This window comes from Oncorhynchus masou, chromosome 6 (assembly GCF_036934945.1).
Source record: "Oncorhynchus masou masou isolate Uvic2021 chromosome 6, UVic_Omas_1.1, whole genome shotgun sequence".
NCBI classification, from domain to species: domain Eukaryota; kingdom Metazoa; phylum Chordata; class Actinopteri; order Salmoniformes; family Salmonidae; genus Oncorhynchus; species Oncorhynchus masou.
In genome coordinates, this window is record NC_088217.1 from 191,709 (window position 1) to 203,751 (window position 12,043).

Consider the following 12,043-nt stretch of genomic DNA (forward strand, 5'->3'; position numbering starts at 1 on the left):
CATTGAAGGTTGTGCAATGTAACAGGAATATTTAGACTTATGGATGCCACACGTTAGCTAAAATACAGAACGATTCCGTATTTCAAGGAAAGAATGAACTTTTTGTTTTTGAAATGATAGTTTCCGGATTTTATCATATTAATGGCCTAAGGCTCGTATTTCAGGGGGTTATTATGTTATAACTAAGTCTATGATTTGATAGAGCAGTCTGACTGAGCGGTGGTAGGCACCAGCATGCTCGTAAGGATTCATTCAAACAGCACTTTTGTGCGTTTGACAGCAGCTCTTCGCTGTGCTTCAAGCATTGCGTCGTTTATGACTTCAAGCCTATCAACTCCCAAAGATTAGGCTGGTGTAACCGATGTGAAATGGCTAGCTAGTTCGCGAGGTGCACGTTTCAAACGTCACTCGCTCTGAGACTTGGAGTAGTTGTTCCCCTTCCTCGCGGATTTTGTGGAGCGATGGGTAACGCTGCTTCGAGGGTGGCTGTTGTCGATGTGTTCCTGGTTCAAGCCCAGGTAGGGGCGAGGTGAGGGACGGAAGCTTTACTGTTACACTGGCAATAGTAAAGTGCCTATAAGAACATCCAATAGTGAAAGGTATATGAAATACAAATCATATAGAGAGAAATAGTCCTATAATTTCTATAATAACTACAACCTAAAACTTCTTACCTGGGAATATTGAAGACTCATGTTAAAAGGAACCACCAGCTTTCATATGTTCTCATGTTCTGAACAAGGAACTTAAACGTTAGCTTTCTTACATGGCACATATTGCACTTTTACTTTCTTCTCCAACACTTTGTTTTTGCATGATTTAAACCAAATTTAACATGTTTCATTATTTTTTTGAGGCTAAATTGATTTTATTGATGTATTATATTACGTTAAAATAATTGTTCATTCAGTATTGTTGTAATTGTCATTATTACAAATAAATACATTTAAAGAATCGTACGATTAATCGGTATCGGCTTTTTTCTGGTCCTCCAATAATCGGTATCGGCGTTTGAAAATCATAATCGGTCGACCTCTACCCTTTACTCAGTACTTTGTTGATGCACCTTTGGCAGCGATTACAGCATCGAGTCTTCTTGGGTATGACGCTACAAGCTGGACACCTGTATTTGGGGAGTTTCTCCAATTCTTCTCTGCAGATCCTCTCAAGCTCTATAAGATTGTATGGGGAGCGTTGCTGCACAGCTATTTTCAGGTCTTTCCAGAGATGTTCAATCGGGTGTGCCTTTTTACTGAGGAGTGGCTTCCGTCTAGCCACTTTACCATAAAGGCCTGATTGGTGGAGTGCTGCAGAGATGATTGTCCTTCTGGAAGATTCTCCCATCTCCACAGAGGAACTCTGGAGCTCTGTCAGAGTGACCATCGGGTTCTTGGTCACCTCCCTGACCAAGGCCCTTCTCCCCCGGTTGCTCAGTTTGGCTAGGCAGCCAGCTCAAGGAAGAGTCTTGGTGGTTCAAAACTTCTTCCATTTAAGAATGATGGAGGCCACTGTGTTCTTGGGGACCTTCAATGCTGCAGACATTTTTTGGTACCCGTACCCAGATCTGTGCCTCGACGCAAATCCATCTTGGAGCTCTACGGACAATTCCTTTGACCTTATGGCTTGGTTTTTGCTCTGATATGCTTTGTCAACTGTGGGAACTTATATATATATTTTTTTTACCTTTATTTAACCAGGCAAGTCAGTTAAGAACAAATTCTTATTTTCAATGACGGCCTGGGAACAGTGGGTTAACTGCCTGTTCAGGGGCAGAATGACAGATTTGTACCTTGTCACCTTGTTGTACCTAGACAGGTGTGCCTTTCCAAATCATGTCCAATCAATTGGGTTTTCTGCACATTTACACTAGAAGCTTATTACCTAAAATGGAACAATTGAAAGTGTGGGTTCACAGATGTGTTGGTCATTACTGAGACTTAGTTAAGGAAGAGTGTTGTGAATACTGATATTAACCTTTCTGGTTAGAACCTTTTTCGGCAAGGCAGATCTTCCAAAGGTGGGTCAGTGGCAATCTTTACCACGGATCACCTTCAGTGCTTGATTGTCTCCACGAAGTCTGTCCCCAAACCATTTGAATTGCTGGTTTGAAGCATTAAACTTTCAAATAGCTTTGTTGACTGTTGCTGGGTGTTATCGTCCACCATCAGCACCGGCCTGTACCCTGCCTGCCTTAATCGCTCTCCTGACACCTTACACTAATTCTGAATTGGTCTTCCTAGTGCGTTGTGGGACAAGGATATCCCTGCTGGCCAAACCCTCCCCTAACACGGACGACACTGGGCCAATTGTGCACTGCCCCACGTGTCTCCCGGACGCGGCCGGCTGCGACAGAACCTGGACTCGAACTCAGAATCTGTAGTGGCACAGCTAGCATTGCCATGCAGTGCCTTAGACCACTGCACCACTCGGGAGGCCATCACAGATTAACTTTTAACAAGGTACACCTGTTAATTTACAGTGCCTTGCGTAAGTATTCGGCCCCCTTGAACTTTGCGACCTTTTGCCACATTTCAGGCTTCAAACATAAAGATATAAAACTGTATTTTTTTTGTGAAGAATCAACAACAAGTGGGACACAATCATGAAGTGGAACGACATTTATTGGATATTTCAAACTTTTTTAACAAATTAAAAACTGAAAAATTGGGCGTGCAAAATATTCAGCCCCTTTACTTTCAGTGCAGCAAACTCTTTCCAGAAGTTCAGTGAGGATCTCTGAATGATCCAATGTTGACCTAAATGACTAATGATGATAAATACAATCCACCTGTGTGTAATCAAGTCTCTGTATAAATGCACCTGCACTGTGATAGTCTCAGAGGTCCGTTAAAAGCGCAGAGAGCATCATGAAGAACAAGGAACACACCAGGCAGGTCCGAGATACTGTTGTGAAGAAGTTTAAAGCCGGATTTGGAAGAAGTTTAAAGCCGGATTTGGATACAAAAAGATTTCCCAAGCTTTAAACATCCCAAGGAGCACTGTGCAAGCGATAATATTGAAATGGAAGGAGTATCAGACCACTGCAAATCTACCAAGACCTGGCCGTCCCTCTAAACTTTCAGCTCATGCTAGGAGAAGACTGATCAGAGATGCAGCCAAGAGGCCCATGATCACTCTGGATGAACTGCAGAGATCTACAGCTGAGGTGGGAGACTCTGTCCATAGGACAACAATCAGTCGTGTATTGCACAAATCTGGCCTTTATGGAAGAGTGGCAAGAAGAAAGCCATTTCTTAAAGATATCCATAAAAAGTGTCATTTAAAGTTTGCCACAAGCCACCTGGGAGACACACCAAACATGTGGAAGAAGGTGCTCTGGACAGATGAAACTTTTTGGCAACAATGCAAAACGTTATGTTTGGCGAAAAAGCAACACAGCTCATCACCCTGACCACACCATCCCCACTGTCAAACATGGTGGTGGCAGCATCATGGTTTGGGCCTGCTTTTCTTCAGCAGGGACAGGGAAGATGGTTAAAATTGATGGGAAGATGGATGGAGTCAAATACAGGACCATTCTGGAAGAAAACCTGATGGAGTCTGCAAAAGACCTGAGACTGGGACGGAGGTTTGTCTTCCAACAAGACAATGATCCAAAACATAAAGCAAAATCTACAATGGAATTTTTCAAAAATAAACATATCCAGGTGTTAGAATGGCCAAGTCAAAGTCCAGACCTGAATCCAATCGAGAATCTGTGGAAAGAACTGAAAACTGCTGTTCACAAATGCTCTCCATCTAACATCACTGAGCTCAAGCTGTTTTGCAAGGAGGAATGGGAAAAAATTTCAGTCTCTATGTGTAAAACTGATAGAGACATACCCCAAGCGACTTATAGCTGTAATCGCAGCAAAAGTTGGCACTACAAAGTATTAACTTAAGGGGGCTGAATAATTTTGCACGCCCAATTTTTCAGTTTTTGATTTGTTAAAAAAGTTTGAAATATCCAATAAATGTCGTTCCACTTCATGATTGTGTCCCACTTGTTGTTGATTCTTCACAAAAAAATACAGTTTTATATCTTTATGTTTGAAGCCTGAAATGTGGCAAAAGATCGCAAAGTTCAAGGGGGCCGAATACTTTCGCAAGGCACTGTAAATGCATTCCAGGTGACTACCTCATGAAGCTGGTGGAGAGAATGTCAAGAGTGGGCAAAGCTGTTATCAAGGCCATGGGTGGCTACTTTGAAGAATCTCAAATTAATTTTAGATTTAACACTTTTTTGGTTTCTACATGATTCCATATGCGTTATTTCATGTATTCACAATTATTCAACAATGTAGAAAATAGTCAAAATAAAGAAAAACCCTTGAATGAGTAGGTGTCCAATCTTTTGACTGGTACTGTAGGTGAAAATACATAACTGGCATACATTGTTGTAAATAGACAAGATATTGGGTTTCTTAAACAAGATGCAGGTGGAGCCAGGTAATTAGAGGAGGTGACTAGTCTTGCAAATGCATTTTGTATCAGTCTCGACACAATTCTATCTCGGAGCTGTACGGACAATTCCTTTGACCTCATGGCTTGGTTATTCTCTGACATGCACGGTCAACTGTGGGACCTTATATAGACAGGTGTGTGTGTGTGTGTGTGCCTTTCCAAATCATGTCCAATCAGTTGAATTTACCACAGGTGGACTCCAAGTTGTAGAAACATCTCAAGGATGGTCCATGGAAACAGGATGCACCTGAGCGGAATTTCGAGGCTCATAGTAAAGGGTCCATATACTTATATTAATAAGATATTTATGTTTTTTTTGTTAATACATTTGCAAACATTTCTAAAAACCTGTTTTTGCTTTGTCATTATGGGGTATTGTGTGTAGATTAATGACAGGAAAAAAATATATATTTAATCCATTTTAGGATAAGGCTGCAACATAATAAAATATGGAGAAAAGGAAGGGGTCTGAATACTTTCCAATGCATTGTAGGTTAGAGGCTCAGTAATCGAGGAAGACACTGATTTCACCAGAGTCACCAATCTCATCATGACCTGTTGCTGATATCTTTAAGTTACCAATTACCTCCATTACATCAGGAGCTGTAGTTGACTATCAACTTCGCTGTGGGATTGTGGAAGCTGCAGGTGATCTGAGCTATTTGATAGGCTAGCGGTAGGCCTATAAGTGCACTTGATTTGCTCTCCAGGCCCGGTAGGTGCAGTTTGTACCTTCAGACACATGAAATGGTTCAAAATTGGAACACTTTGACTACCCTGTGCGCAGGCCAGCTGAATCAAGTGCACCTACCGCTACCAGACAGAGCTAAACAAAATAGGAATGCAAGGCTTTATCATTGGGCTTTTTACAGAAATGTTTGGCAATCTACTAGGAAAGGCTTGGAGATAGACCAGTCGATCACGATTGAATGGTTGGTGACCACTGATCTATGGGATAGATACCATTTTAGACATTAGGAGTAGGCTCATCCCTCTAAGACTGCCCTGTATTTTTCTGATCTTTTGAACATTATTTTCTTCTTTCAGGCTTTCTTCTTGGTCTATGCATTAGGATGCCTTTCAGTTTACTACAATGAGGTAAGAAGCTACAGTCTTATAAACATATATGTCTTATTAACTAAAGCCTTTGCTGTTATGGTGCATGTTTGTTTAGTGCGGGTCTTTTGCTTATTCTGACTTACTCTTCAGGAGCCATTGTCGGTGCTCCAGCTGTGGGAGATGTTCCGGTCGGTTCAGCCCCACTTTGAGACGTCATACATGGCCTACCATTACTTCCGCAGCAGGGGGTGGGTGCCCAAGCCTGGGGTGAAGTACGGGACTGACCTCAGTGAGTTAATAATTCATTAATTGTAGACTGTTCTAGTGCCCTTGCCAATTCATTTATGTGTGTGTGTGTGTGTGTGTGTGTATTATTCACAATACCATTCAAAAGTTTGGGGTCACTTAGAAATGTCCTTGTTTTGGAAAGAAAAGCAAATGTTTTGTCCATCAAATTGATGAGAAATACAGTGTAGACATTGTTAATCTTGTAAATGACTGTTGTAGCTGGAAACGGCAAATTTTTCGACATATACAATAGAGATGAGTAATGCATGATATGTCAACATTATTAAAGGGACTGGTGTTCCATTTTAAGTGGCCAATGATTTCAAGTCTATGTACAGTCGTGACCAAAAGTTTCGAGAATGACACATTCAAATTTTCACAAAGTCTGCTGCCTCAGTATCTTTAGATATTTTTGTCAGATGTTACTATGGAATACTGAAGTATAATTACAAGCATTTCATACGAGTCAAAGGCTTTTATTGACAATTACGTGAAGTTGATGTAAAGAGTCAATATTTGCAGTGTTGACCCTTCTTTTTCAAGACCTCTGCTATCTGCCCTGGCATGCTGTCAATTAACTTCTGGGCCACATCCTGACGGATGGCAGCCAATTCTTGCAGAATCAATGCTTGGAGTTTGTCAGAATTTGAGGGTTTTTGTTTGTCCACCCGCCTCTTGAGGATTGACTACTAGTTCTCAATGGGATTAAGGTCTGGGGAGTTTCCTGGCCATGGACCTAAAATATCAATGTTTTGTTCCCCGAGCCACTTAGTTATCACTTTGGCATTATGGCAAGGTGCTCCATCATGCTGGAAAAGGCATTGTTCATCACCAAACTGTTCCTGGATGGTTGGGAGAAGTTGCTCTCGGAGGATGTGTTGGTACCATTCTTTGGTACCAAAATTGTAAGTGAGCCCACTCCCTCAGGATGCTTTACTGTTGGCATGACACAGGACTGATGGTAGCGCACACCTTGTCTTCTCCGGACAAGCTTTTTTCCGACGCCCCAAACGATCGGAAAGGGGATTCATTAGAGAAAATTACTTTACCCCAGTCCCCTGCAGTCCAATCCCTGTACCTTTTGCAGAATGCAAAGCTGAGCTGAAGTCGATGAACAGCATTCTTACATAGGTATTCCTCTTGTTCAGATGGGTTAGGGCAGTGTGATTGCGACTGCGTCTTCTGTGGACCTATTGGGGCAGTAAGCAAATTAGAGTGGGTCTAGGGTGTCAGGTAGGGTGGAGGTGATATGATCCTTGACTAGTCTCTGCAGGTGTTGGTAGCAAGCCGTGTCTGGGGCACTGTATTGTCCTCAAAGTTTGAGTTTATTTTATTTTTACAGGGACAGTGCACATTAAATCAACGTTTCAGTAAAAGTGACGGTTTTAGCCAGCCGGCTAATTTTCAACCGTAGTCCCTGGGCAGGTTATTAAAAACAATTACAATATAGACAATCATTGAGCATTGAGCACACCCGGAGCAACATAGGACAAGCAAAACGTAGCATACAGACAGAGCAAAATAGGACAAACAAGATGGAACATACAGACAGAGCAACATAGAACAAAAAGCAGCAAGACAAAATTCATAAAAGCAACAAAGTGTTTCCACACCTCACAAGCTACAGACAACATGGAAAGCGGCAACACACAGCTAGGGATTATGTTCACAAATCTGACCTTTAAGCCATGTCTTGATACATTTAGTGAAGGTGTGACATGTGGTGCAGTTATGTGTGTCTGATGGCAGTGTATTCCAGACATGGGATGCTCTCACAGAGAACAGATTTACAAAAGGTGCTTTTCCTTAAGGGAACTATACAGTCACCTCTCATGCCAGGCCTTGTGGATTTGCTGCCATATGTTTGGGTTTTCTGTTTAACAAAAGTACTGAGTGGAGGGGGAGCCAGACCATTTAGGATCTTGACTACAAGACATGCGTCAGTGTATTGCACAAGATTTTCCCAACTCAGGAGCTCATGCTTTCTGAGGATGTAACAGTGATGATGGCTATTGGGCTTTTTATCAAACACTTTGAGAGCCTGTTTGTAGACAGACTGAACAGGTTTTAATGTTGTACAGCAAGCTTGGGCCCAACTGGTCAAGCAGTATGTTAAGTGGGGGAGTATCATAGATTTGAAGTACAGTTTGCTACCTCTGTAGTCAAACAATTTCGTATAAATCGGAAATTAGCTAGGTTGAATTTGGTTATTTTAATTTTTCACGTGCTTTTTAAAAGAGAGGTTGGAATCAAGTATGATGCCAAGGTACTTAAAATCAGAAACCACTTGGAGCTTCTCCCATGACACATAGACATCTGGCTCAGTAGCATCTGTTGCCCTCTTTGTGAAGAACATGCAAACAGTTTTTTTCACATTGAGATGCCAACACGAGTCACTGAGCCACTTTGTAACCTGGACCATTACAGTAGTGAGTTCTTGTGCAGCTTGTTCTCTGCATGCACATATATCACTGTATCATCTGCATACATTTGAACTTCAGACCCAGTACAGACAGAAGGCAGATCATTAATGTACAGGCTGAACAGGAGGGGCCCCAGTATTGACCCTTGGGGCACGCCCACATCATAGCTAAGAGTGGGCGACAGCTCATTGCTCACTCTGACACATGCCTTCAAGGTATGATTTCATCCATCTCAAGGCATCGGGAGAAAGTTCAACTTGGACAATTCTGTGATGAGAATCTCATAGTTAACATTATCAAAAGCCTTCCTTAGGTCCAGAAACACAGCCCCAACAAAGCCCCCTTTGTCCATCTTGGACTTCACATTTTCCAGAAGAAAGCAGTTGGCCATTTCTGTGGAGTGTTTCGCTCTGAAGCCAAACTGCATGGAGTGTAATGTGAAGGGGCTGTTGTAATGTGAAGGGGCTGTTGTTGAGGTGGGCAATCAGTTGTTCTGCTGCACACTTTTCAACAACCTTTGACACCACAGGTAGTATACTAATGGGCCTGTAGTTACTCACGTCAGCAGGGTCGACAGATTTACAGATGGCCGTTATTATGGCCGTTTTCCATACCCTTGGAAACACCCCGAGACCAATAGATGTGTTGGTGACCTTAGTAATGGGGCCAATGAGTGACACTCTGTACTTTTTAAGAAAGGTGGAGTCTGAGCCCAATAAACCAGTGGAGGGTTTCTGTGTCAGTACACTGACAGTCAATAAAGTAGGAATTGAAGGCTATTGCTATTTCGACTGCATTCTGTGTTATGTTATTCACCATGATTTCTAGTCTTTTTGCAGTGTTACTATGGTCTTTCCCTGTTAACGTTTTCAGATTCTCCCAGATCATTTTAGAATTTCCCTTTGCTTCACAAATTATGTTAATAAAAAAGTTTGCCTTGGCCTGTCTGATTTCTTTCATCACCTTATTTCTCAACATGGTAAACCTACGTCTGTCATTCTCTAATTTGGATCTTAGTGCTATTTTTAGAGCATAATCTCGTTCTTTCAACAATTTCCAGATTTCTCCATTTCGCCAAGGAAGAGTGCTCTTTTGGCCAGGTTTGGATTTGATTTTCTTTAGGAAACCATTTATTGTAGTCTGGATTGTGGATAGAAAAACCTGACTATCAGCTTCCACGTCTGTATAGGACAAGAGATCATTCCAGTTAATTCCCTTAATTGCGTTTTCAAAATGGCTTAATTTTAGGTATTCTTAGTTGATCCGGCTTTCTAACAGTAGAGAGGTTAAACCTGCTCTTAGACAGCTTATAAGTGTCAGATTATGATCAGATAGCCTAGTAACCATATTGAATGATTTCATCACTCTCTCTGATTTATTACTGAACACTAAATCAATCTGCGTTTTAGAGCGACAATTCACCCTGGTTGGCCCTTTAACTAGCTGTGTAAGGTCAAAGGTATTAGTGATCCGTTTGAGGGTTTTCCTACAAGACTTGTCTTCATAATTAATGTTGAAATCTCGCATTAAGATGACCTCTTTCCCAAAATCACATTCCCTAAGCATGTTATTAAACTGATCAAAAAACACACTTTTGGTGGAAGGTGGCCTATACATTCCACTAAGGATACAATACATTTGGGGAGACAGAGTAACATTCAGACCAATACATTCTAGTTCATTATCACATGACCACTCAATTTGTTTACATCGGATATGTTCTTTAATGTAAATCATCACACCCCCTCCTCTTCCTTCAATCCTGTCTCTCCTGAAGACATTGTAGCCAATCACAGCAGCATATGGAGAGGTTTTATGGAGCCGTGTCTCTGAGAGGCAGAGGAAGTCAAGGTTGGAGTCTGAGTAGATGTTGAATTTTCTGTGTTTTCTGACGGCTGGGTTTAGGCTGTTTTTGTTTCGTTTTGATTAGGGGCAGTTTGGTAGCGCAATTAACAATCCCTCCCACCTACTTTTTATTTATTTATTTCACCTTTATTTAACCAGGTAGGCAAGTTGAGAACAAGTTCTCATTTACAATTGCGACCTGGCCAAGATAAAGCAAAGCAGTTCGACACAGAGTTACACATGGAGTAAAACAAACATACAGTCAATAATACAGTATAAACAAGTCTATATACGATGTGAGCAAATGAGGTGAGATAAGGGAGGTAAAGGCAAAAAAAGGCCATGGTGGCAAAGTAAATACAATATAGCAAGTAAAACACTGGAATGGTAGATTTGCAATGGAAGAATGTGCAAAGTAGAAATAAAAATAATGGGGTGCAAAGGAGCAAAATAAATAAATAAAATACAGTAGGGAAAGAGGTAGTTGTTTGGGCTAAAATATAGGTGGGCTATGTACAGGTGCAGTAATCTGAGCTGCTCTGACAGTTGGTGCTTAAAGCTAGTGAGGGAGATAAGTACACTGGATGCGGGGAACTAATTACAACAGCTTTCCACTCCGGTGAGTATCGCTGGCTCGGTGATGATAGGCCCAGGGTTGAGGCTGGCTCGGTGATGATAGGCCCAGGGTTGAGGCTGGCTCGGTGATGATAGGCCCAGGGTTGAGGCTGGCTCGGTGATGATAGGCCCAGGGTTGAGGCTGGCTCGGTGATGTTAGGCCCAGGGTTGAGGCTGGCTCGGTGATGATAGGCCCAGGGTTGAGGCTGGCTCGGTGATGATAGGCCCAGGGTTGAGGCTGGCTCGGTGATGATAGGCCCAGGGTTGAGGCTGGCTCGGTGATGATAGGCCCAGGGTTGAGGCTGGCTCGGTGATGATAGGCCCAGGGTTGATGCTGGCTCGGTGATGAGGCTGGCTCGGTGATAGAGGCCCAGGGTTGAGGCCCAGGGTTGAGGCTGGCTCGGTGATGATAGGCCCAGGGTTGAGGCTGGCTCGGTGATGATAGGCCCAGGGTTGAGGCCCAGGGCTGGCTCGGTGATGATAGGCCCAGGGTTGAGGCTGGCTCGGTGATGATAGGCCCAGGGTTGAGGCTGGCTCGGTGATGATAGGCCCAGGGTTGAGGCTGGCTCGGTGATGATAGGCCCAGGGTTGAGGCTGGCTCGGTGATGATAGGCCCAGGGTTGAGGCTGGCTCGGTGATGATAGGCCCAGGGTTGAGGCTGGCTCGGTGATGATAGGCCCAGGGTTGAGGCTGGCTCGGTGATGATGCCCAGGGTTGAGGCCGGTGATGATAGGGGTTGAGGCTGGCTCGGTGATGATAGGCCCAGGGTTGAGGCTGGCTCGGTGATGATAGGCCCAGGGTTGAGGCTGGCTCGGTGATGATAGGCCCAGGGTTGAGGCTGGCTCGGTGATGATAGGCCCAGGGTTGAGGCTGGCTCGGTGATGATAGGCCCAGGGTTGAGGCTGGCTCGGTGATGATAGGCCCAGGGTTGAGGCTGGCTCGGTGATGATAGGCCCAGGGTTGAGGCTGGCTCGGTGATGATAGGCCCAGGGTTGAGGCTGGCTCGGTGATGATAGGCCCAGGGTTGAGGCTGGCTCGGTGATGATAGGCCCAGGGTTGAGGCTGGCTCGGTGATGATAGGCCCAGGGTTGAGGCTGGCTCGGTGATGATAGGCCCAGGGTTGAGGCTGGCTCGGTGATGATAGGCCCAGGGTTGAGGCTGGCTCGGTGATGATAGGCCCAGGGTTGAGGCTGGCTCGGTGATGATAGGCCCAGGGTTGAGGCTGGCTCGGTGATGATAGGCCCAGGGTTGAGGCTGGCTCGGTGATGATAGGCCCAGGGTTGAGGCTGGCTCGGTGATGATAGGCCCAGGGTTGAGGCTGGCTCGGTGATGATAGGCCCAGGGTTGAG

The 12,043-nt window shown here is 43.9% G+C and overlaps 1 protein-coding gene across 3 annotated transcripts in view; it reads left to right on the forward strand.

The window, feature by feature from the left end:
* The window catches only part of tsen2 (TSEN2 tRNA splicing endonuclease subunit), a 41,664-nt gene that overhangs the window by 14,505 nt on the left and 15,116 nt on the right, over positions 1-12,043 (forward strand). For all 3 annotated transcript variants that reach the window (XM_064967357.1, XM_064967356.1, XM_064967358.1), the window contains exons 6-7: positions 5,512-5,562; positions 5,674-5,812. In XM_064967357.1, the coding sequence (XP_064823429.1) occupies positions 5,512-5,562; positions 5,674-5,812 (190 nt within the window). The remainder of the gene's footprint in view (positions 1-5,511; positions 5,563-5,673; positions 5,813-12,043) is intronic.